This window comes from Corvus cornix, chromosome 10 (assembly GCF_000738735.6).
Source record: "Corvus cornix cornix isolate S_Up_H32 chromosome 10, ASM73873v5, whole genome shotgun sequence".
Taxonomy (NCBI): domain Eukaryota; kingdom Metazoa; phylum Chordata; class Aves; order Passeriformes; family Corvidae; genus Corvus; species Corvus cornix.
The window spans coordinates 10,081,585-10,107,959 of record NC_046340.1 but is presented as its reverse complement, the minus strand read 5'-3'; the positions used below and the strand labels follow the sequence as shown (position 1 = coordinate 10,107,959).

General features: G+C 43.7%; 1 protein-coding gene across 6 annotated transcripts in view; it reads right to left on the bottom strand.

Moving 5' to 3' along the window:
- LRRK1 (leucine rich repeat kinase 1) overlaps positions 1-26,375 on the bottom strand; it is a 73,777-nt gene that overhangs the window by 35,394 nt on the left and 12,008 nt on the right. For 5 of the 6 annotated variants that reach the window (XM_010390981.4, XM_010390978.4, XM_039557690.1 and 2 more), the window contains 10 exons: positions 18,418-18,581; positions 17,380-17,551; positions 14,902-15,081; positions 14,147-14,295; positions 9,212-9,438; positions 8,581-8,708; positions 8,281-8,444; positions 7,697-7,834; positions 3,991-4,103; positions 2,810-2,886 (listed from right to left, as the gene is read on the bottom strand). In XM_010390981.4, the coding sequence (XP_010389283.3) occupies positions 2,810-2,886; positions 3,991-4,103; positions 7,697-7,834; positions 8,281-8,444; positions 8,581-8,708; positions 9,212-9,438; positions 14,147-14,295; positions 14,902-15,081; positions 17,380-17,551; positions 18,418-18,581 (1,512 nt within the window). Of the gene's footprint in view, positions 1-2,809; positions 2,887-3,990; positions 4,104-7,696; positions 7,835-8,280; positions 8,445-8,580; positions 8,709-9,211; positions 9,439-14,146; positions 14,296-14,901; positions 15,082-17,379; positions 17,552-18,417; positions 18,582-23,368; positions 23,527-26,375 lie in introns of those variants that run through there. The other variant, XM_019280977.3, reaches the window with a different exon arrangement.

Below are 26,375 nucleotides of genomic sequence, written 5' to 3'. Positions count from 1 at the left end.
AGCCAGTCAGAATTTATGTTCAGACCCCCACGTTGCATCCTGCAGTAATTTATGGTGGATCAAAGTCAGTAACAACAGAGAAGGAAACCCAAACTGCAGCTGACAGTCTGATCTATGCTGTCTCTAAACCATGCTGGTGTTTGGTCCTCTGTTCTGTTTTAGACAGAAGGACTCAGGGCACTTCCTCCATGCCTGAGGAGCATCTTGCGTATCTTGGGAGCAACCGAAGCAGTAACAGCATCAACTGCATGGCTGAGTTGCTGCTGCTGCAGAAGTTCAAGCAAAGGGAAACTCAGCAAGTTCCAAAGAACATCATTTCACCCCACAGATGACTCCTGGGATAGCAGGACAAAAAGCTGCCATGGATTGTGTTGCTGTATTAAGGATGTCACATTTATCTACCAAGGAGCATCCTGAAATGAAGGAAATTCAGGGAGATTTTGAGTCTGATTAGGAAAGTATAACCAGCACCATCTGCTGCCTCCGTGGTCAATCAAAGCAACTCCCTGAGATGCAAGACTCTCCCTTCCTCAGGGATGGGACTATTCTACTTCCACTAAGATCTTCTTCCCCTACAGAGAAGACTTGAGGAACTGTAACTAGACTTAGCCAAAAAGAGGAAAAAAAAAAAGGAAAATGGAAGAGGTTTTCTCAGGAGAAAAATCCCCAGTTCTAATATTAACAGCACTTCCAGCCTGAGCTGTGATCAGAAAAGGCGTAAGATAGAGCTCCACTGTCTGCAGGGGTGTTTCATATACATGACAGCACTGTCTGGTGTGGGCAGTGTCACAGTCCGCCTTTGAGTTTTCAAATAAAAAAATCATCTTTGGGATTATTTTAGGAGAACAGCAGGCTTATTTATGGATGCAATTCACTTCCTTTCTGGCTCATTGCTGGACTTAAACTTTGCATTGTTGCTCTTTCAGTAGGTACCTAGGCAGAGACAGATTTAGTCCCTCTTGGACACGTAGGAGCAAACACCTAAAATAGCAGCAATACTCTGAATTCACCGAAGAGTCCCAGGTGGAAAGGAGTGTACTATATTGGAAGCAAGCTTGAGGTGTTTATGAATTGTAATTATTTATTCATGAGTTATTTATGATTTCTCTGGCTTCAGCTCAAATTTTCTTTTAAAGAACTGTAGAAAAATTAAAACAAATCCCATCTTGAAAATATATTTTTGGATGAATAAACGCTACCAACACCACATGCATGTGCAAGGAGTTATTCTGAGACTTATCAATCAAGTATAGTGAGCATCCATAAATTATTCTCTTTAAATACTCTAGACTTAAGTAAACAGCTTTGTTGGTAAATCATATGAAAACCTGTCCACCCCCACCTCACCAGGAGACTTCTGTGAGCATCTGATGTACTCCAGGTTCTGTTTTCTCTTGACGTTTAAATTCTTGGCCACATCCTCTCGTCTCACCAAGCTATACTTGGCAGAGGAACAGAGAGAAAAGGATGAGCTGGCTTTGCTCTGTCTCCATGGCTGCTACACTGTGGCACCAGCCAGGTGGGCTACTCTGTGCCCCCCCGCTACCTTAAGCCACCTGAGGCAGCTCCAGGTTGCACCAGGGTGTTATGTGCCACGGTTGTTCAAATGTTACTGATGCAGAGCCCATCATCTCCTGCTTTCTGCAGGGGGTTATGCTGGACTTGCAGCATGTAGAGATTTCCACTAGGACAGCAATTCCCTTTTAGAGCTGGTTTTAGCTGCCTTTGCCTGCTGGCTCCTGCCCTTCTCTCCCGTTTGGGAAATGCTGCTGTAGCATTTCACAGCGAAGCTTTGAGGGTGTGTCAGACTCCACAGATTCACAAGGTTCAGACTCCTTTTCCAGTTGTTCCCTATTCCAACAATGTCGCAGCATTTCTATTTCCATTTCCTGCTGGTGAAACAGCACAGACCAACCTCTTCTCCCCCGCAGGGGGCACACACACCTTACTCAGCACAGCAGCCTCTACTTCCATGGACAGGAAAACGAGGCAGGATCAGCCTTGCCCAGAGGTCCAGGTAGAGCCTCTGCCTCTCACAGTTGCTGACTGAAGGTGAGAATCTCCAGCCCTAACCTACAGCTATGGCTGTAGATGATTCATTTATCAATTTCACCTCAGGCACAATTTTCAGGGGAACTGAGGGAAGGATTTGCTGCAGGAGGGCCTCCTCCTCCCACGAGCAGTCAAGGGCTGCTCAGATGTGCGTCAGGACGACGCCAGCTCTATCCCACTCTGTGACTGGCAAGGAATGTTTAGAGCCAGGCATTCTGCAGGCAGCCAGAATGACAAAACTCCCCAAGTGCTTTAAAATAAAACAACAAACAAAACAAATGCAGATTAATCCCACAGAGAGCAGGAAGCGGTGCAATATCTTCAGATATCCCTTTGTTCTCTCTGGGATTTCACATGCATCTCATCAGCTCTGCCCCAAACTGAGGGTACAAATCACAGGCAGGGGAAAAATGTGCCATTTACAAAGTCAACAACAGAAACAATCCTAAGAGCCACAAGGATAATTTTGGGTTAATTTCCCTTCAACAGACCACTTAGTACTCTGGCTAAAAGGCATAACCTTCGTGAAAGAGCAAAAGAAACAGGTTTCACTCCTCTTCCATCTTTATATATTGGTGGTACCAACCAGCTGCATCATTTCTTCAGAAACATTTTATCTAAACATATTTCCTCTTAATGAAATGTAGTTGCACTTTAAATTGCAGAGGAATTTACTCTGCTTTCCCTCCAGCCAAACTGCAGATTCCTGCTGCTTCCCAGCTCACCTGGCGTTCCCAGCACTCGCTGCGTGCCTTACCTGCCTCTGGGCCACCCCGCACTCTGTTCTTGGTGGTGAAAAAGGGGATCCGCTTCGTTTTAAATCCCTCATCGCTCCTGTGGGCCAAACAAAACAGGGACATGTGGGGAAAAGACCTTGGAAAGATGCTGAGCTACACGGGGCAGAGCCTGGCCCTGCTCACAGCTCTCACAGGATCCCACCTGCTCTGGAGAGAGGGGATTGAAACCCGCCGTGCAATCAGACTCCACCAGCACTTGTCCAGCCCAGTGGCTTTCTCCTGGCAAATCAGCAGAGCTCCTCAAGGCAGCGCTCCCTGCTCCCAGGGCGGGAGCACTTGACCCCCAGCTTTATGGGTGTCAGGGTTAAGTGGCTGTCAAACAGCAAATTGAAGGAGCTTCACAAGAAGCACTGGAGAACCGACCTGCTGCCACTGCCCACCCTCCCCAGGGAGCCTCGGACAAGATGACCCATCAGCATGACTCTGGAAATGCACTGGGACATTCAAAAAGTGGTGATGTGTCTTTTGCAACTGACACAGAAACTCCTAAGGACTCCAAAAACTGTGTTGGACAGGCACCCAAATGAGAAGATATTGGCATGACACATTTCAGTGCAGTTTTGGAGATACTAAAGGACCTTTAACTCTCTACGTTAAACATCCTTACTGGAATTTCTAAACAGAAGAACATCACTCTTCCATTGGATGACCTTATTAATGTCAGTCTTAGAATCATAGAATCCTTTAGGTTGGAAATCTTCTCTATGAACTTGCAGCTGGTTATACTTCCATTTAAAAAACAAAGACTTTTCATTTTTTCCAAAACAATACTCCCACACTAACTAGTAACTGCAGTCCAGCCAGATGGTTTATGGTTAAGATATGCTCCCCACAAACTTGTATTTGTAGTGATGAACCACACACTGGGCTGAAGAAATTCCTACATGGTCTGAAATTAAACTGCCATTATCAATAATCTATCCACTTAATAAATGATACAGTGTGCTAAATGCCCAAAGAATCAGCAAAGGATAATTCATCACTGTCACAGACACAATATACTTGGGGACATGGTATGTGGGTATCAATGCCTTCTATGCAGGTGATTAATTCTCTCCTGACACCCTTTGTGTTACACTTGGGTTTGCTATTATTTCTTCAGCTTTTGTTTTCTTGGCCGAAACTTGAAAGAAACACTTACTTCCCAAGCTGGTTTTTTGAAAGATCCAGTGACTTAAGTTGTTTGCAATTCCACTTATCCTGCGAAGGCAATGTAACTAACTGATTTCCCAGCAGCTTCAGGGACACCAAAGCCTAGGAGAGGAATAGCCTGGAGTTAGAGAACACCAAACACACAGAAAGAGCTTTTTTAGCGTGGCTATTAAATAACAGAAACACGAAGAAAGTACATCTTATTCACCAGAACATCCTGTCCATGCTGCCCAGCATGCAAACATTTCCTCCCTGTCCCCAGCAAGTTCTGCACGGAGCAGCACCACTCTGGGGAGATTATTGCTCCACTTGCTGACAGATGCAGTTGGAAACAGCCCATGCAAGAGGACATTTTACTTTTTAGTGAGGAAACCTTTCCAAATGGAAAAGAACAGTCTGATTTACCAACACAGGATGCCACGTATGGACTAGATACATATGTGTGTGTGTGTGTGTTTGTATAAGCTGGTGTCAGATTTACACCTGCTGTACATGCACAAAATCAACGTGCAAAATATGAACTACTTCACACAAGGAAAAGTTTTGATTGCTTTTTTATTACATCTCTATTAAAATGGACAGGATTTACATTCACTTTCCAAGATTTATACAAGTTACACATCTCCTTTTTTTTCCCCCTCCCACCAGAGACAGGACTTTTAAAAACAAGTGAAGCTGATTGATACCATACAGTTAACACCACACGGATAGGACTCAGCTGGAAATACCAAGTTAAACATAAGATCTCCTTTAAATTTAACTGAAATATAAAAGAAAAAAAATGCAGTTCCCATTCAGATTTGTAAAGTTTATGCTCTTCCATCTGCCCTTAATAATGTCGAGGCTCAAACTATAATTTTCATTTGGCTGAAAATCCAATTTTCCACTGAAAAGCAGTGTTGTCTGTAGAGTTTCCAACCAGGTTTATTCAGCAAGTCCCCCACCATGAAAAACTGAGATAAGCAGAATGTCAGCTGAATTATCTCCTGCCAGAAGTACAGCAATATTAATGAATTATATCCCATGGAAATCATGTTTTACCAGCAGAGACTTCAGCGTCAAGTATGTTAAATGTTTTATGTGCTCCACACAATATAAAATGTTTATGCCCCTTTACATCGAGCTGGATTAACAGTGTCTCACAAAGCCAGTTTGTTGGCCTTTTTTCAGATTGGAAAAATATGAGGTGTGTTCACGTGACATAAGCGATGGACAACCAGCAGTTGCTGGAATGGGAATCATCGTGCAAAACGCTCCCTCTAGTGATGGAGAGGGGCAGCATTGGGCTTTGCTGGGATTTGGGGAAGCTGAAGGGAATACAAAACTGAGGGCAGAGTGAGGACTGGAGGAAAGGGCTGGAAAGCTGAATCCTGACAGCCAATGCTTTTACCATCAGTCATGCTCCCCTGGAAGGACGGCCCAGCCCACCCTTGGCTCCTGGTGTGGGGCTCTCTCCAAGTGTCAGCATGGGGCTGTGCAGGGACAATGCCTCAGACTTCTCCCCAAAACAGCCCTGGGCAGGGGGCGGGAGGCAAGGGAGGCTGCACGTGCCAGAATTAGCACAAACTGTGTCCCGTGGGCTCTAACTGGGGTGTTCACTTTCAGTCACTGTGTCTGTATTACCCCCAAACACTGACCAAGGCCATTCTCCAGAGAGCTGAGAGCCTGGGGAGCTTCTCTCCAATGCTTCTGTGCCTGGGGGAGAATTAGTGACTGTCAGCTGTCTGTGGTTCTTCATGACTGAGATTCTGGAGATGTCTAGTCCTTTTAAATTGCCTCTTCTCTCTAATTTCTCCATTTTTACTGCCTTTCAGGGTGAGAATGGGGGCCTCCAGAAGGGACACAACTGCAGTGGCCGACAAACTTCCTTCAAACCTGCTGCCACAGCATGCAAAAGGGTGTGAGATGACACCTGAGGGAAGGGACTGCAGCATCCAGATTAAGGTGCCTCGCCAGCTTGTGAAGAGGAAAAGCTGACCAGAGTCTTACCCAAATTATCCCACCCAGAGGGGGCCAGGTGTCTTCAGGAGAAGCAAACTAGGGAGAGGCAAACTAGTCTAGAGAACTAAGACATGGCTTGGTTGGTTTCTTTAGAAGGCAAGAGCCAGGAAAGCTGAGGAGGTTTCTGTTTCTCTTAACAACACATTTCTGGAGTACACATGGTATTAAGGACTGAGCTGCTCCCAGTCCTGAGATTCCTTGCAAAACATGCAAAGGCCAGTGATAAACTACACTGCAACTACAGTGATAAATGACTGTCCCATGAGATGTGCTTTCAAGTCACAGGCCTCCTCTGCTGTCTGCTTTTCCCAGGGAGAAGAGAGTTCATTGCTGTTCCTACATAAAAATAATACATTATCTGTAGGAACATGTTACTGCCCATTTCTCCCCTTTCCCACATCTGCTTTTGGAGAGGGCTGGAGCACAAGCACAGCCCTGTTCACCAACACAAACTGCAACCAGGCTCCTCTAGGCATGGGGTTTCACCTTCTACTTGCTCACCACACTCTGGCCCGTGGGGCACTGAAAAGGCTTGATATTTATTTCTTTTATGAATATAATGCTGAAGAGATATGGATAAGAACTGACACTATTTAGAGCAGCCAAGGCTCACTAACTTTGAAAACATCAGCAAAGACTGCACTGAGGTCTCCCCCATCCTGGTGCCTTTGCACCCCTCAGCAACCCCTGAGCAGCAGCACCCAAGAATTGTGCCCTGGAAGCACCATCTAGTGTTTAGTATCTGTCATGGTGGCTCCCACCCCCTGGGATGATTCTCAATGCATTCAGAAAAACCAAGTTTCAGAGACAATAGTCCATAGGATTCACTCTGTTTCAGGAGAAATGCCAATTGGAAACAAATGGCCACCAGACAGCAAAGCCAAATGTGCAGGGATCACTGGAAAGAGCTGAGGGAGTTCAACCCTCTTGTTACAACAGGAGTAAAAGGCACCTTTGCAGCAGATCCTGAGATCAGGGCTGGACATGGATATGAACCATCACTTCTGCATCCTTCCTGCAGAGGCCAGCAGGGAAAAGCATGGAACTTCTGCACAGATTCACCTCTGTTTCTTTCTCCACGACCCTGAGTTTCACAATCTTGCGGGGAAGCTTGGAGGAAACCCCAAGTTCTGCTTGGTTTCATGTCAACAGCATGTGAAAGCAGAAATTCTGAAGAATTTTGACATAAAACCATGGATCTGTGGTGTCCACAGGAAAGAATTATTCAATCTACAACCTTTAAGATAACAGAGGTCCCAAGTAGCACTGCTTAGGGCATTCATATGTGCTATTTTCAGAACAGAAAGACTAACTCATAATTACACAACACTGGTGTGTGTTTTTTTAAGAAAAAACACAACTATTTGTGAGTGTACTTGAGTACATCAACATTTCAATGGCTGGAGCCTGAAGCTACAACGAAGGGCTTATCTTCCAAACTGTGCTCCCAAATTCTGCAAACCACAGCCAGCCAGAGAGTTCTCAGAAGACCTGTGTCAGAAACTAGATATCATATCTCACTGGATGAGGGCCTGAATGTGGTGATTCAGGGGGTGACAGCCTGCTCAGGCGCTCAGTGAAATTGCACCAGTTCAAACCAGCACTTAGGCTCCTACCTTAACCGGGCAGCCAGTTCGAGGTCTGAGTCAGTATTAGGAAAAATAATGTGAGAACTGTGAAGAAATGACACTTACTTCAAGCTGGAAGAGTCCTGCTGGAACTTCTTTTAGTAAGTTCTCAGAAAAATCCACTTCTCTCAGGTGATTTTTCCAGAAAACAGTCAATGCATCAGGTAGGAATTCCAGGGCATTTCTAGATGCCTTACAACATTTCTGGAAAACATAAAACCCCCCCACACTTAGAGAGTAGTAATCATCTCTTCAAATAATGTGGTAGATCAGCTGTCACATGTCAAAAGCTTTAATAAATTAATTCTAGGTGGTCTCTTTAGATATCTTGATCTAGATAAATTATTAGGCATGCAGACAGAGCTTGCTAAGGAGATGCACTCAACTGCTGGTCAAATTCCTTGGTGGGCAAAAAGTATTCCAAAAATTATTTTGAAAATCACCCACCCCCATTTGCTTTTCAACCATACACAAACACTTCTCAGAAAGACTGGATCTGAAATCCACAAACCAAATTTGGCAGGGGCACTGCTACAGAAACACAAGAGCCTTTTAAGCATCTGACAACTTTTTAAGCATCACAGTCAATTTTTTTGCATTGTTTCAACAGCTTTTTCAGCCTCTGAGTTCGCCAGAGCAGTTCAACTTACCAGGGGGCAGGCCCAGGGATCTGGAAACACTTTCAGCTGATTTCTGGAAACATTCAGTATGTTTAGGGACTTGAAGCAGTATAGAAAAACCGTTGGAAGTTCCACCAACCTGTTGTCAGAGACGTCAAACTCCTGCAGCTTCCTTAAACCAATCCAATTAGTTGCTAGAAAACATGAAACATTGTGGACTTGGTATAAGCATGGAAGCTTTTAAGCCATTTAAGCCATCATTTTAACATTTTTGGGTTCTTCCCTACAGCTCAGCCTTGAAAGGTAAGCCAAACACTGGACTGTACGTACTGTTTTCCTCATCAAATAACTTCTCCATATAGTTTTTGGAAGCGATGAGCTTTTTAAGGCTTTTAAGATGTAGGAATCCAGTAGGGAGAGTGGAGAGCCTGTTGCTGGATACGTCGACGTCAAGTAACCTGTGAGTACAGAAAAATCTCAGTCAGGCATCAGTACAACACTAGCAAAGCTTCCTGTTGCCACAGACATCTGTTTTACCAGGACAGCTTTAGTTCTGAATGAAAGCAGCTGAAATGCGCCTCACAAGACAAAGTATAAAACCCTAATTAGAAAATTAACCTTTCCAGGGAGCAGAGAGAGGTGGTCTGGACAGAGAGCAGATCAAATCACTGGTATCAGCCAGTAAATGTCACTCTGAGCCAGCTTAGAGGAATGGGGCTCATCAGAGCTGGAGAAAAGCAGAGGCAGCACACAGGAATAAAAGTCCCCACAACTGTCCTGACAACAAACTTGGAAACACTGAGAACACAGAGGGGCAAATCCTAAGTTAAACCTTGCAGCAGACCGAAAACAGAGCAAGCAGCTCCTGCAATGGGCTCTCCCCTTGCACAGCCTCCCTAAAGCCCAGGGACTGGTTTGAGCCTGCTCTCCCTGCAGGCTCAGCTGTGTGTGGTGCACGCACCTTGTACAAATGATCTCATCAGAGGACTGCACACTGGGTAACTCCGTCAGCTGATTGTCAGCCAGGCTGAGCTTCCGGAGGTTTATCAGGCCCCATGGGATCACAGATGGAAGGGACACCAGGCAGTTGGCAGAGAGATCAAGCTCAGTTATCTGACAGGAGATATCAATCAGCCAGTCTAGATCCACCCAGGGCAGTTTGAGGTTTGACCAGTTCACACACAAAGCCTGCATATGTCAAAGAGAGAAGAGAAAACCACATTAGTGAAATCCCAGTTGCTCTCAGCCTGTGCTACACCACTGGGAATCTGGCAAAGCAGAGCACAGGCCATAAACATTTTGCTCACTTTCCAATCTGCTTCTAGGAATTAAACTGACTCAGAGATGAAATCATGCCTGGATATCAGCAGCCCCTGCTGTATCTGCTCCATGATCTCACTCCAAAGACCATGAGCAAGCTCAAGCAGGAGACCTGGACTTCTTCACCAGTCCACATTTATTCAGGGTCCAACTTGGACAGAAGAAAATGTGAACATATAGTGATCATCAATGCAAGGAAACAACCCAAGGCTTCATTTTCAAGATCACCTCATTGCATTCCAATCCTTGTCCTGAAATGCACATTTTAAAAATTATATTCCCAAAACGTTTCCATAAACTTGGTTTTGTTGACATAATTGAGCCCTAAACAGCCTCAATGGAATGATGCTTAATTCTCCACCAGGAGGCAGCAAGAACCCGACAGCAAATTTAATTTGATTTCCAATGCCCAGGATTTAGCTCTTAGGACTTTTTACCCCAAATTTAGAATTAAAAGGAATGTTTTTGGGGAAGGGAGAAAAAGAAAAGGGAAACAAAGGCCTATCTCAAATGCTAATTTTGAGACTCAGAACTGGTCATGTAGATCAGACAGTTCAAATGTTTAGGAGAATGGAACAAAGGGTAAGTACAAACAGATGCACTTTTTAGATACTGACAGTAGTTGTACTTGGTGTAGACACTGTGCTTTTCAAACCTTCACTTGTGATGCCTCAGGACAGCCCTGTAAATATGAATGGAAATATTATGCCCATTGTGTCACTGGGGAAACCAAGGCAGAGAGCACCAGCTGTTTGTTTAAAGCTACATCCACTGCAATGCCACAAGGCACCCCTATAAACCACAGCAAGCCAGCAGCAACAAGAAATCAAATTAAGCAGTCTCCACTGCTACTGGAAAATGCACAGCACCCAATGGGAGCTGCACTGCAAAGCTTTCACTCTCACACCAAACATACCCTGCTTTACTGCTAGATTTGCCAAGTCTGCATATTTAACAGCTTCCTGCATAGAAACTCTTGCTTTAAATTCAGTATGCAGTTTTCTGTACTTTTCTCACCTGTAACATGTACCACAAATCCCTGGGCTTAGGAAAAAAGTACTTGTCCTCAAGTACACCAACCAATGCAGTAATAATACAACCTTACAGCCTTCTTTTAGGGGGTGCAAGCTGGACCTTGTGTCTGTGCTGCTCCTCTTTGCAGACCGATAACTCATCTCTATTTTGCATTTAGATTGCAGTGTAAATTTCCCTCAAAAATGCAGAGGCATGGCCTTAGGGTATTTAATGTGATAAGGAGATACCTGTAGAATGCAGATAATGACTTCTCAAACCACAGACAAGATTGTGAAATCCAGCACCTGCTATCAGCGCTGCGGGGTTGGTGTCCTGTATCCAAGGCAGCTTTTTGAATCCCAGCAATTAGAGCTCTCTTTCCCACTCAGTCCTCCTTCCCAGCCAGAGACAAGGACTGACAGTGTCTCTGCAAACTGGAGGACCAGCCAAGCCCCTCTACCTGACTTAGGGACAGTGGACCAAATTCATCTGGTACCAGTAACCTGATGTCAGTGGAGTTACCTTAGGGGTTTGGTTGGTTGAGGACTCTGCAGTGAAAATGTTAATTAAGTGAAAGAAATCCTGACAGCAGTGCCACAAAGAGAAGGGATTTCCTGCCCAACTCATAGTTAATCACCTCCACTATTTTCCCAGAAAAGCTGTTTCTTTGATGACAAAGGTCTGTGATGCCAAACTCGCAGAGCTCAGCGCTCAGCCCAGCCCTTCTCTGTTTAGGGCTGGTGGTGAGCTCTGTGCTCAAACCAGGGACAGAGTTCAGAGGATGAAAGCTCAGGGCAAGGCCTGACTGCAGGCAGCTCACTGCTCTTCAGAAGGCCAAGGAAAACCTCTGTAGACTCCCCTCTCCTGCCAAGACAAGAATTTCTCAATACAAGCCCTGAAGACTAAATTGAAATCTTCTACTGCAGTGATGTCAGGGGATGCACTGAGGCAAAGGACTGGAAATTGTGCAGGAGCAAGAAACCCCGCTGCTCTTGGGCAAAGGATCAACTATAAATATGAAAAATATTTACTTAAATCTGAGACTGTCTGGTAAGGTGATTAAAAAAGGCTGTTTTGCATTTCTCCTAAATGACGTGATGTGCTCCATCAGAGCCTTGCTCCTGCTGTAGATGGGATAATCTGAGGACAGGGATCTGCTCCCTCCATCAACAACCCTGCTCTGAATCTTGTGGGGGACTGCTGCAGATGTGTGCTGATGGTGATGTGAGTGAGATTACCAGGCTAAAGAAATGAGAGGAGGATCCCACACACATACGTACATTTGCATGCTTGAATATAAAATTATTGGTAAAATATTTCCTAGGGAAAATATAACAGACAAAGCTCTTCTCTGGCCTGTAATGGAAAAATTAAATATATCTCACACTGCACATGCTGGAAAGTTACATTTATCTCCATGCTGACTACATCTATTGAAGTTTGGAATCTGTGCCCAGCCACTTCACTGCAAAGGCTCTCTTTGGCATTTGTTACCTCTTCCTGTAAAAATGGACTGCTTCCTCTCTTTAGCAAAACTGTGGTTTGCTGTGGGTATAAATTTATGCCAGGAAAAAAAACAAAAGGAGAAACAGATATTAGAAAAATAAGATGTAACTCCTCTTGCCTGTGAGAAGGCAGCTCTGCCCGGTGCAAGGGCTGTCTGGAAGGTGTGGCAGCCAAAACCAGCTCTCAAGCACATTTTATGCATAGCTCTACATTCACTACTGTGAAATCAATTGGAGCTCAGCTGTGCTCAAGTGTTTCCACTCAGAGATAGCACAGAAAGGACAAACCCTTTTGAAGTTCTGGGCTCACTCTGAAATGATCAGTGCTTGGTTTGCCCTCCCTGTCCAAGGGGAGAACTTTCTGACATCCAGCTGGCTGCCACTCACATCCCAGTCTCCACACAATCCAGTTTTGCTTCCTCCCAGTATAAAATCCATCTCAGGATGAACCCTCTGGGATAAGAAGAAAGCACCAAGGCAGTTTGTTTGCAGCTGCCACAAAGCTGTGTTTTAAAAAGTTATCAGGGTGTGTGAATGTCACTTCCCAAAGATCTCAGCTTTGCAGACAAACTAGGACAGATCTTCCCGAATTTGTCCCAGTCTGCCAAAATGAATTCAAAGAGAAAGCATTAAATAAGCAAACATATTAAAAATAAACAGCTACTAGGAGAATCAAGGTCCAAGTTTCTGTGGTTTTTTTTTTCTCTGCTTTTATTTTCTTTTTAAACCAGGCCCTTCTGGCAATTAGCTGATGTTTTAAGACTGCTCTCTTCTTCTTTGCTCAGGGTGTGACAACAGCAAAGCTGAGTCATTTTTACAGCAGCTAAGTTAAATATTGCCAGCAAATTCACATGGAAAACAGACCTCTTCCCTGTGATTCAAACATTTATTCCAAGTTTATTCAAGCTGAATTACCCAGCTTGATTTTTTTTTCTTCCGAAAGATATTTTATCAACTCTTATCCACATCTAGGATTCAGCTTCCTTTTGTTTATCTGTCAACCAAATTAAGAGTAGCACAAGGACAGCTCTAAATTACTGACTGAACCTAAAGAAGCCAAGTTCATTTATGTGGTCTAACACACAGGGTATCAACAGGAACCCAGTGAGAGGGTTCTGGCAGAAAAACAGAGAATAGAGAAGTTTGTAAAACTACTAAAACCTCTCTCCTTGTTTTTACTTAACACCAAAGCAGAACCAACAGCCTGCAATGCTACAAGCTGCACAGACAGATACTCAGCTGGAGTGATTAGGGACATCTTTTCACTGCAAAATTTTTGTGACCTGATGAAAACTGTAAGCATTGAAAACTCAGGGAGCTGATGCTCCTATTCAGTGTGGGTTAAACTACATATTGAGGGGAAAAAATTAAAAATGCCTGGTAATAAATTGCTGGAGAACAGTATAAATAATACAAAATACTGCGTGCTTCCCTATAAAGCAGTAACAGTAACAGTGTGAGTACTTTTTTTACCGCTGAAGATCTGAAGTAGGGAAGATACTCAGTAGATCATTGCTTTGCTCATGCTTCTTGTTAACAAAAAGTCACCCAAGCCCATTTTTACCTGAACTGTCTGACACAGAAGGGTTCCCATGCTCAGCTCTGTGCCACACCAACACTTGGGGACACCACAGAGCTTGTGGCATCACTCTGCAACCAGGGGGCACAACAAAAACCTAAAGGAAGTGATGACCCTGGGGGCACAGAGGAAATCTGTGCTAGAAGCAGCCCAGCTTCTTCTCTGGAAGACTTTGAGCCCAAAGTTGGTGCTTCCTCTCCCCAGCACAGCCTGGTTCACATGATGGTGTTTAAATTGCCCCAGAGAAGCTGTTGCTGTGTCTTGCACAGTGATGCCATTCAAAGCCCTGATGTTTTACACCTTGTAATTCAGCATCAAAGCCAGCTGCACAGTTTGTTCTCCAAAAGGGCAGCAAACCACAAGGCTCTTAGTTGAGAAGAAGAATCAGCAGCCACATGGCATGCAAAGAAAATTATCAATTATTAACATGATGCCCCTTTAAAACAACATCTCTTCAGGCAGATAAATGGTTACTTACTGTTTTTGCTGGAGCACTACCTGGTAGTGGGGTTGTCTCAATGAAATACTTCCTCAGAAGGTGTTTGCTGGATTCAGGACTGTCCATCAGGATGTAGGAACAAAAGAAAGCTCCATTCCGCAATAAAAACACGGCTATGTCTTCATTCCCTTTGGAGAAAAGCAGATTGTTGCCTTTACCTCATGTAAATGAACCAGCAAGGAGCTGAACACAAATCCTGGGAAATAACCACTTCTGAAAAAAACTGTGGGGGTGTGCAAAAAGAAAACTGAACTGTGTAAAGGCTGTTTCCTCCAGTGGCAGGACTCCGTCGGTCAAACTGAGACAGCAAAGACACTGTGTCAAAGTGCTGGCCCAGGCTCTTTCTTTTTTCTCTTTTTTTCCCAGTCTTATTAAACTATACACACAGCTGTGCTTTGAAGTGTAAATTATTCAGCCTAAATCAAGCATGTGTGCCAGAGTGTCCATAACAATAATGCTTTTACTTGCAAGGATTCTGGTTTTTAAGGGTCTTTTCCCTAGGAGTTTATAGACCAAAGTTCAGCCTCTCAGTGTTTACAGTAATCTAACTTCACAAGGCCCTGACTTCAATTTGGCTGAATCAAAAGATTCAGAGGCAATTTTATTTTAATTTTTCCTGCTGGAAATCCAACTCCAGACAAGCCATGGCTATCATGCTATGCGTGAACAGCTCTGCCCATTCTTTAAAGACCTGGCAGAAAAGGGGCAAAATGTGGAAGCATGCAAATACACACCTGCCTTTATAGCAGCGTAGAGGGGCAGGCGGATGAGGACAGGGAATTCATTCTTCCGGACTGCACAGCTCTCTGGGTCAGCACTGTACGCACGGATCAGGAGCTTGACAATGTCCAAATGGCCCTGCTGGCAGGCTATGGCCAGCATCCAGTTCAGGAGCTGCTGGCAAGTATTAGGACCTACCAAAAACATACAAAATGTGACTTAGTTGGTGCCACCAGGCTGTAATGTGCAAGGAATACCCAAAACTAATGGCTGTGCAAAAGGGTTTGGTAGAGGGTGAAGCTCCTGAGGACAAAAGGAACAGATTAGACTGCAAAAGTGTGTCAGAAAAGGGTCCTAAACTGGTCAGGCACAAAATTTTCAGCTCTGCTTAACTGCTCTTCTTTACCCACCCAGCTAATGGGTGAAATCTTTGACTGTCCCTGGCCTAAGCATTCACTAGGCAGCAAAAGTTCTGCTAAAACACCAGCAGATCAGCAGATAAATAAACATCTGATCCTAACCAGGAATGATCAGGACTGTCTTTGGATCCAGATCTAACAGACATTAGATCCAAACACCCAAGATTGGCCACTTCTCCCAAGTTCATGAGCGGGGATACAAAGAATGGGGAAAACCAGATGACTTTCCATGTTATTGGATGAATAAAACAAAAATAAATGCTTCAGTCAACAAAAAAGAATTGGTTTAGCTTGTTTTCGCTGCAACTTGAAGTCTCCCACAAAAACTTTCATTTCCCCTTCAAATATTTCATTTCAGGTCAAATCTTTACTATCAATTCATAGTAAAGTCAGACAAATGTCATTTAAGTCTAAAAACTAAAATACCATGTTCTGATTTCTGCATGAATGTGCTGATGGTTTAGTCATTCTCAAACTGCCTTTTTTTCTGAAATAATGTTTTCCTGTAGAACACCACTTTCCTCTAGGTGTGCCTAATTCTGGGCATGTAACTAAATGCCCAGGACAGAATTATTTCTGCTAACAATAAGCAGTCCTCAAATCTCCCCAGATTCCCTGTACCACCTCTATTTACTTTACAAAGTCACATCCTTTCTGAAACACTTACAGGAACATCCAAAAGCCCAAGCTTTACATGTCAAGGCTTTTCTGCAGCTTATCCACCTGGAAATTACATCGCTCTTTGCACTCTTAACAACTCCATTAAATCCCTCACCCTCCTGCTACAAAAAATGGGCTCCACTTAAGCTGTCAGCCACAAGTAGTTCTCACTCTTCAGGGAGAATCACTGCAGTGCAACAGCCAAATTGCAAATTTATGCAATTTATACCTAAGCCCTGTGATTGGTTTCTGTGTAACTTCCCAAGAAAACAGTTGGAAGGTCCTGCATAAAAATTTCTGAAAGCTGCTCTTTCTACAGAGCTCCTCCCCTGACCCCCCCAAAGCAAGAGTTGGAGGGAATTTGGTCACTTCTAAACTGAGCTATGTTTCCAGAAACTACTTAAGTCACTTTTCATTACTCAGTGTATTATATTAATATAATTTAATTTTTGCTACTAGGTTACTCTGCTTCCTTTCCAGCTGAAGGAAATATTACACTTAATTGCATCCCCCAAGCTGGAACACTTATTTTGCTTACCAGTGCTCCAACAGGACACCAACTAAGCAGGTTTCCCAACAGGTTATTCCCGTTCTCCGTGAGGCCACTGGCAACTACTTAGTCCCAGTAAGGAGCTAGAGCTATATTCAGGTTAAACATTGCAGAAGCCAGCTTAGCTCATGTTGCAGTGTCTGAGGTCAAAGATTAGCCCCAGATGTTCTACAGGACCTCTGGACCCTAAATCCATGGAAAGTCCCAGGGAGAAGCAGCTGCCAAGCTCACAGAACACTGAGAGAGCAACAGGGACCCAAACACAGCTCCTGGTCCTGAGTCAGAGTTATGCTCTGCCCCCTGCCCCCCTGCTGCCTTAGGAATCGTGTCTGAGTCCAAAAATGTCTCTGCTCTGAAATAACTACTAGAAAAAAATCCAAGTAAAATATAATGATTATTCTAAAGAAGGAATTCCCCTGAAAGTCAAAACAAAATGTCAAGCAGAGGATAAAGTGGGTGCCAGCTGCACACCCAAAGTGCCCCTGACCAATCAGGCCACTCACTGCCAGCATTACTGAGATTGCTGGATCAGTAGTGGGATGATGCTGTACCCTGAAAATCCCCTAATTTCTCCATTGGGTCTGGGATGTTACCCAGCTGTGAGGCCTGATGGAAATGAACTGTCTCAATAGCATCTTCCTCCACTTCCAATTTGCAAACATGGAATATTTTTATGTATGTGTTCCTTCCCCCACGGGGAAAGTTTTCTTCAAGCACAGCAGAGATCTGATCCTTCCACGAACTCTCCCATGACTAAATCCCTCCCCTTCCAAGGAATGTGAAAAAACCTAAACGCCTGCTTGAAGCTGCAGCACACAGCTCCTGAAAAGCTTGGGGAGAGGCAGGGTCAAGCAAGGGCTTACCACGCAGGGAATCCAGCAGCTCTTTCACGATGTCCTTGTGCCCAAAATACGCAGCCACCACAGCTGCATTGTCATCATTGGGCTCTGTTGGTAACACCACCAACGCTTCCTTCAGCAGGTACCTCACTGCCTGCAGATCTCCATATGCTGCTGCAATGCCTAAAAGCTGACACTGGTGAAGGAAACACAGCAAAAGAAACTCTCTGTTAAAGAGAGCAGGCAGAGAAAGAGCATTTCTAGATCTGTATGGATTTATTTGTGCCCACACCAAGGCATGTCCACTGTCACCATGGTTAATTAAGAATGTCATAAACACTAGTGGCCATTGTAATCACTGTTGATAAATTTATTATATTAATTTGTTGGGGTTTGTATTATTGTTTTTTGTATGGTTTTATTACATAAGTGCCTGAGGCACAGAACAGTGAGTATAAACCCATTTTTCATGGACCAACAGAAAAAGCATTTGCACAGCTCAGCTGCAAAATGCAGTATTACCTGTTTTGGAGATGGCCAATATGATCGGACTTGACATGCAGGGACCCTCCCAAAACACTAAGATCACCTCTGTGCAAAGAGCAGGCTCAAAAGGAGGGCTCTGAAGGCAGAGCAGTGCAGAAGCTGGCACAGAGTTTGTGACAAAATTCCACACACAAGCAGCAAAATCTTCCCAGGAGGCCATTAACCATCTTTTCACTGATGGGGGAATACATTTTTTGCTAAGTCTATAAACTGCTTCCTTTTTACAGGGAAAAATGCATTTCCCTGTTTTGGTGACCACAGCACCAGCACCCCTCCTCACACAGCTCCTGTTCCTGCAGACACTGCTCCCTGTGGTCTGTCTCATCTTCCTGATCAGTGTTTTCAAGGGCAGTGTCCCTGAGCATGTTTCTGCAGAGCCCCACTCAACCACCCATGTCTGGGACCCACACAATTGAATGGATTTTCTCCATAAGAAAATGCCAGAAGACAGCAGCATCTTGGAATTTTGGTATCTTTGCCAATAAAATCTGAGAGAGAGCAGTAACCTAACCCAACCTTTTCCACTTGCAGTGCAGTCTCCTCACAGGACAACCTAATCAACTCTTGGGCCTTGCTGGTGTCCCCAGCTTTGTAAGCATCCTGGATGCTTTCTGTCACAGGGGTCTGGATTACGGAGACGTCGCCACTTGTGGACTGTTTGCCACCCATGTCCACAGTTCCTGCAGGAAAAACAGAAATGAGAAGTCAGGGAGAAGTACCTGCTCATTACTCATGCACAGCTGCAACGTCAGTGAATCCTGGGAATAAAAGAAGTTGGTGATTTTCAGTGGAATATTTACTGCACACAATTTTAAAAAAGAGCCTGATAAAAGAAAGTGATAATATGTTAAAGTACTTCCCAACAGGGACATGAAACTAAGAGGGACAGCAAGTTCCCCAATTGTTCCCGGAGGTGGTTTCCAAAGGAAGGTGTGGAAGCTCACACACATGGACACATAAACCCTTCATCTGCCTGGCACACTCATCCTCCTGCTGAGGAACCAGGGAAGAGAAGAGATTACATGGGACTGGCACCTGCAGGAATTCTGACAAAGCCGGGAATCTGAAAGGCAAATCTGGTATTACTGGCATTGCTTTAGTCACACTTCACTGCTGACAACAGCCTGATAAAATCCCACTGTCCTCCTGTGCTTTCAACCAGAGTTTTAGATACCTCTATGAGTGTGAAACAATAGAAATTGGGAATATTTCCTCTGGAGAAAAAAAAAAAATGAAAAGGAGATTATGCAAGATGCCCAAGTGTCACCTTCATCAGTTCTGGAGAATCTCCTAGACCAGGCTTTCTTTTCCTAAAAGCTGTTAGGAGCCAGAAGAGCTTTTAAGTGTCAGAGATTAAAAGCTGCAGCCATTAGAGAAGATGCTTTGGTGGGTGGCTAACGAGGCAGCCAGGAAGTCTCACACTCAACCATTCCCCAACTACCGGGACAGAGAAAGCTGCAGGAAAGCCACTGAAATACAAAATGTTTTCAAGTCCACTCCTGAACAACATGCAAGACAGAGGAAAAAAGCATTTTCCACTTGAAAAGAGACCATTTCATACTCACTTTTTCCTGCTAAAACAATAATGTTTTATTATTATTATTGCTTATTTGCAACTGGTTAAATAAAGCACTTTAAGCCCACAGATTTTCACATATGTTAGCAAGGATTTTTTTTTTTTTAAATATGTCATGCAGGGTCTAGTTTAATGCAGCCTGGAAAGAGAAGTAAATCTGGAGCAATCCATAACTGTCAGTAAATATCTTTGAATAATGCAGTCTGAATCACCAGTAGGTTCTGACTAACACTTCTCATCAATTATTTAAACTAAGCTCAAATCACTCAGACATTGGAGATGGCTCCAGAGGTTCATGCCATTAAAAATGTGCCCTTCCCAATAACCTTTCCCAGATGATGCAGAACGTGTGAAGGACAAGGAGCAGAAATCAAGGCCGATGAAAGTAGGATTAAAGTACAGCACAATAAAGAGCATCTCAGAGTTCATGTTAATGGGTGTAGTGCTTCCATAACTCTGTAATTTTAGGAGAGAATGAGAAAATGGGAAAAGAAATTCATCCTGCATTTGGTTCACTCTTTTAAAGCAGACCACACACTGATAAGGGATCACTAAGAATATCACATATGATTTAATTTTCATTTCCATGGACATCAAAGACAGGGAAAAAAACATTTTTAGGCAAGTATGTTTAAAGGATGATAGAAGACAGAACTTAAAAGCAAAATAGTTCTCCAGTCAAAACAACTCAGAACTGGACTAAGAAAGTTCAGAAAGTACAGATCCAGGCAAACACTGCAGTTACTGGAACAAGCAGCCTCCCCGCTTGGCACCCTCTGATGAAATCCTGAACCTACACAGAAGATCCGGAATTCCCCTTGGAGGAAAAAATGCCTCACATTGGAGATACAGAACAGCTGGAAAGCTGTTCAGCTTCCCGCTCAAGGAGCCCTGCAAACCAGGGCTGACAGAGCAGAGCAACTTCAATTTGCTTCCTACAAGTTGCAGAAAGGAGGGACAAATTCTACTCAATTCCAGCCTCAATCCTGATTTTGGGGACCATCACTCAATACCCGCATCTGCAGCCATTCCAGATGTAAAGGCACAGCCTTTCTGCCAAAGAATTAGGCAGGACCATCTCTCTTTGCTCTTAAATCACAGCTAGGGAGGGTGGAGATACAAGAATCTCACAGTCAGAGGTTCATCAGATCCTGGTGTCACATCCCCCTCGAGCAGAGGGGTCTCCAGCCAACCCCCCCCACATCCTGCACACCAGAGCTCTCCTTAAAGGAGCATTTTCCACCTCTCCTGCTGGAGCTGCCCCACTCCAACCAGCTAGACAGGGAGCACAAGGGTCACAGGGTTGTAACTGAGGCAAGGAGGAACTTTGCCTGCTCAACCCTAATCCCAAGACCACTTCTGTGTTTCGCCAAATGACTACTTCACAAAACATCTTGGCCAATGTGTTGGGCTTCCTCTTACATTTTTGGCCACCCACAATTTCTGAAGTCCTTTGTAGTGCAATGGCTCAGTCACAACCCCAGTGCCACAGCACTGGAAGAACATGGGCTGGCCATGAGTTAGGTGTAGAATTCTGGGATCTCCAGGAATGGGAAGGTCACAGACAGCTGGCTCCATGGAGTTTACTCCCAGAAGAGTCTTCAGGATATTCATTTTAGTCCTTAAGCTCAATTTCATTCTTGTCTTAGGCAATTTTTTATTGATCTAATCAAAACTGCTCAGTTTTGAACATCTGAATGCCCATCAAGGAGAATTCAATAAAAGTTTCATTGAGTTTAAGAAATTCTACTGTTTGAAACGGATATATTTATATCAAATATTCTTGGTAGCAAGATAATGCTACCCATCTCTCAAATTTCTTACACCAAAACTTCCTCCTATGATTCCATGCTGCAGAGTAAATTGACCTCCTGCCTAAGGCCTGAGGGAAGAAGCTGCCAAAGGTCTCCAGCAAAAAACAGTCCTTGTGATTATCAGTTAAAAGCCTGAAAAGAGCAAAATTGATGAAATACAGATAAAAAAGTTTGCCCTCAACCAACAGCTGTACTCATATGGTGCTGTCAAATTTTAGTAGAACTCTCAGAGGTTAAATGAGAGAAGGTTGGCTATCCAGTCCCAAATCCCCAAAAAACACAGAGGCCATCCAAGGCAAAGCTAAGCATCTCACCAACAAAATTACCCAGCTCACAGAAGACTTCCTGGTGACTTACTAAGTGATATATTGGCTTCTGAAATGCAAGTGCAAATTAAGAAGCAGCATATTTTATAAGCTAAATTTATACACACCAGTGGGGGGGAAAATAAATGAGGGAAACTACATTTTACTGATTAAAGACTTTTATCTCTACAAGATGCATGACTGACCTATCATCAGCACTGGCATTCATGTAGGCTGGGAATAAAGTTTTTCCAGTACATGCACCAGCCATTTTCAGCAGAAATCTGGGCCAAAATCCAAAGAAATTCTGCTCTGCTTTTAACCTTACATGTCTCCTGCTCCTTGCCTGAGCTCTTCATGGCTTTCCTAGGAGAGTCACCTCACTCACTCTCAGCCTTGAGCAATGTGATAGGAGAGCAGTACTGGAGCTCAATAATACTGAACCTCTGGTTTTAGACTGGCTTGTGCAACATGTTGAGCATTTAAGCCTGGATGCAGCAAAGTGCCTTTAATTCTTAGATTTTATGGATTTAGGAACCAGCTTTGCACTTTGCACAATGGGGTCTGTGTTACTGCACAATGCACGTTGCTGTAAGCAAACCAGCCCTGCAAGGGATGATATCCTAGCAGGACTTCTTGGATATTCCTGTACTATCCAAGAAACTCCAGAAACTTTACACCCCCATTGCCATATTTTTTACTTTCTGCTTTATTGCACCCAGATCTGGGGCAATTCCTGTGCTGGCACAGGTTCCTCTGAGAGCACTGCCCCAAAGCACACCAAAAATCAGATAAATGAAGCCTATTTGAACTGAGGTGGGTCCTTTTCTCTATCACCTTTGAACATCTATGAAAATAAAGCCATGGAGTTTACTCCCTATCATTCAGCCTCTGCATCTCTGCATCATAATTGTTTAACCTCTCTATAGATCCACAGCTTCTTTTCTTTTATTGCTTTCTACCAAAAAAGCTGTAAGCAAACCAAGGGCTGTTTGTGAGGGGAAAAGGGGAGGCATTTGCTAACACTAAAAGCATCCATCATCTGTTCCTCACACCACTTAACAGCTTGTACAAAAGCAACTAACTCTGGAATTACTTCTCTCTTGATTTCAATGATTTATACTTTGGAAATACCTTTTAAATTTGGCTTTGCTGTAGCAACCTTTTATAAAAGCTAAGGGCAAGACTAATTTCCTTTAAAAAAATATCCCAATGAAACCAGAGGTTATCAATAAAAAAGCACCGTTATTTTATTGCCATTTTTAAAAGCGTACAAGGTATCACTTTTAAAGTGCAACAGACAGCTGACCCAGCTCAGAGAAACAAACAAAAAAATAAGCCTTAATAATAAAGAGTACCATGAGAATTTTAGGGTCATGTGTAGTTAGACCCTGTCACAGGCCTTATTACAGCAGGTGAACAAAACACTCTAAAATTTCTAAATTGACAGTATGCCATTAGTAAAAGGGGAGGGTTTGCAGGTCAGTGCTGTGAATCAGCAAACAGCTGCATAACAAAGCAGCACAATGCACAGATGATTATTGTCTTTATAGCCCAAATCACTGCATCTCTGACACAAACTCGCAAGAGTTTGTAAATGCTACATTAGGCCTTTTGATAACCAGCAGTTCTTTGGCAACTAAGTAGGATAATTTTATTTAGCAAAGAAAGATATACATGAGATGCTTTACCCAGGATAAATCAGGGCAGGAAGCTAACCTCCTCCAAAAACAGAATTACAATAAGAATAAAACTTTAAAACCGCTACTGACCTTGTCATAATGTGTGCAGGTATTTCCAGAGACAGGAGCAAATCAAGCTGGTGCTTTAACACAGCATCCCATTCAGCGATACCCAATTAAGCTGTTAATTCCTGGGACTGATAACCACCCACCTCTGCTTCAGCACGAGCAGCTCCTGCAGTGGCCACTGGATGGAATGGCTGGCTGGCTGCTCCTTTGTCTGAATTAACTGCTACAGTTTAGCCTTGACAGATATTTTCATCTCCATGTCCCATTACAGCGAAATCCAAGCCTCTGGTTCAGAGGATGTGGGGATGGGGGTGGGCAGGGAGGCCACCTCTCCGGGCTGAGCTCAGACATTAATTCCTCAATAGCACCAGATGGCTACAGCTAACCTTTACCAGCTTAATCTTTTGCCATTTTGACTTCTGAGTGCTGCCACAGCACAGATAAAAAATGGGACAGGGATGAGCTTGAAGATGTGCTGAGTATTTAAAGCCAGCACCTCCAAACATTCAAAAACTCACTGGTGTCACTGAACATTTTTCTACACTACTCCACTTGCTGGTTTGCAAAATTAATGGAAAGCCATGTTATTTCTGAGTCTCTGCAACAGACTCGTGCATCTTGTACCGCTTTGAAAAACTTCAGGCTAACACACCGAGCAGCAGCCAACAGGAAGCCTCCAGTGATTTCAAAGGATGATGGATCTGCCCTAGATTGAGCTTTCCATTTAGATGGGTAAGAAAAATTTTTCAGTCCTCTGGAAATTTTTGAGATACTGAAAAATCCCATCCCAAACCAGGAAGAAAAAGCCAAAACCCTGGGTTCTTTAATAAAAAATAAAGAAATAAATTTTTCAGTCAGCCCAAGTGGATAAAAACGCTTCATGAAACAAAGGTATCTTTTGTGTTCCTTCTCTAATTAGCTGACACTTCAAGGTTTCCTTTTTAAAAAAAAGTTATATTTTCTTCATTCATTTCATTCCTTCATTTCTTAGAACATAAAGCCACAGACCAAGATCTCTTGTGCCCCCCCACCCACCCACATAGGCAGAATTTGCCTCAAAACCATCCTGCAGCAAGAATCGTGTGATCTACTTCACCTTTTCTCAGATTTAGGTGAAATACATGTGGCTCAACCAATTCTGCTTTAAGACATTCCTGTCAGGGTTCAAAAATGGCCAGAACTACTAATAAATCCGCCTGTGAGAAGGCACTGAGAACAAGACGGTTTATCTGGGAAGTTCCAAATCCCCACTGGAGAGTCTATGCCAGAACTGGGCCATGGCCCCTCTGACCCTAATTAATATCTCCCACAACAAGTGGGATGTGCCAGCTTCTCAGGACAGCCCTCCACACACTTTCTGCCTATTTCCTGTGGTATCATTTCCCCCAAACATCCACTGTTTCAGCTAATTAAAGGAGTGGCTCTGCACTAAGATCTGCCTGCCAAAGGCGCTGGAAAAGATGATGTATTGAGCACAAAAGCCACCCGCACCTATAACACAGCTCACAATCAATGCTCACTGCCCCAAAAGGAGACTTAAAAACCCCAAAAGAAACCAGATATGAAACACAGAGGAATGCTTCAAAGGCAAAAATCCAGCACGGAAGAGATCTTTTTCACTATTATTAGGTACAGTTGTGTAAAGTGACCAATTATCATCAGAATCATAGGAAATTTTCTATTTATAACACCCTTAACCTGCAAGAAAAAAAGAGCATTTGCTAATGCAAACCTGAAAGGAAAATATTAAGTCCTGGGTAGAAAAATGCTCTGGATTCCTGCCTTTTCACTGGGCTCCAGAACAGAATTATGAGAAACAGATGCCGCCAAAGGCTTTAGCTCCACACTTACACAATCATTTCTTCATCATCCAGGATAATGGGGGAAGAGGGAACAGAAAAGCCTCAAATCCTGGTAACACTGGGACTCAGCAGTATCAGTGGGCAGTGCCAGCACTGCCAGATCCAAGCAGGCTCCTGCATTTGTGTGTGCATCTCCCAAATTCTTGGGACTCTGGGAATTGTTTGTATTGTCCAAGGAGTTAAAACAGAACTGAGTTGGCTATTCTTTGCTGAAGTACAAAAGAGGCCGCACAAAGGCACTACAAGGCAATGGGGTCAAAGAGAGAACAAAGAATTACACTGGAATATGATTGTCAGAACAAATCCATCATGCCAGTGTGCAAATCATGTTAGAAAGTGCAAAATAGATCCAAGGTCACTAATGATACCTGCAGCTATCCATGGAAAAGGAACAAGGGATTGGGACATGCCTCTCCTCTTGTGCCCTGCAAGAGGACAGGATGTTCCCCACTGGTTGGTTGTGAAGTGCAGCACCACTTCCACTGCTCTGGGCTGTACCTGGTGGGAGAGAAGCAGGACTGTGATTCCCTCTGGGCAGGGAAGGAATGGGACAGGGATGTCCTCCAGCAAGCACAGGGCAAAGGCTGGCTCCCACAGAAAGTGGGAATAGCCCCCATCCCTCCAGCAATGCCCTCTTTGGGGTGCGAAGGATCAGCAAAGACCACAGAGAACAGTGATGGTGTTAACTTCCACCCCCAAAGGAAAGCTACTGAGAGCCAGAGAGTTGCTGTATTGAAAACACAAATGACTCAGCTCTGGAGTGAAAGTTTCTATTTTTGTCTTTTGGCCTCAGTGATTTGGTTCCCATCCTACAGCTTGAATCATTCAGAAATGTGCTTCTGCAGGCAAGGCCAGCTATGCCACTCTTGCTTTCCAAATTTTAAATTGAAAGAGATACATTAAGCACGCAGAAGTACAACTACACTTTTGGGTTTTCTTTGTGTATGTTTCCAGGTATGGCTGGAAAGAGAGGATGATTACATGATGAAAGGTGTCTCCAGTGAGACCATTCCTGTCCAACTGAATCAAATATTATAGCCATGAAACCAAACGAAGATTGGATTTCACTTGAAACTTCACAAAATAAAATTTCATGGCTAACTTTCTTCTGAACATTTTCCTTTTCCCTAACAGTCAAGCTTTCATCAGAAGGGAAAAAATCCCAC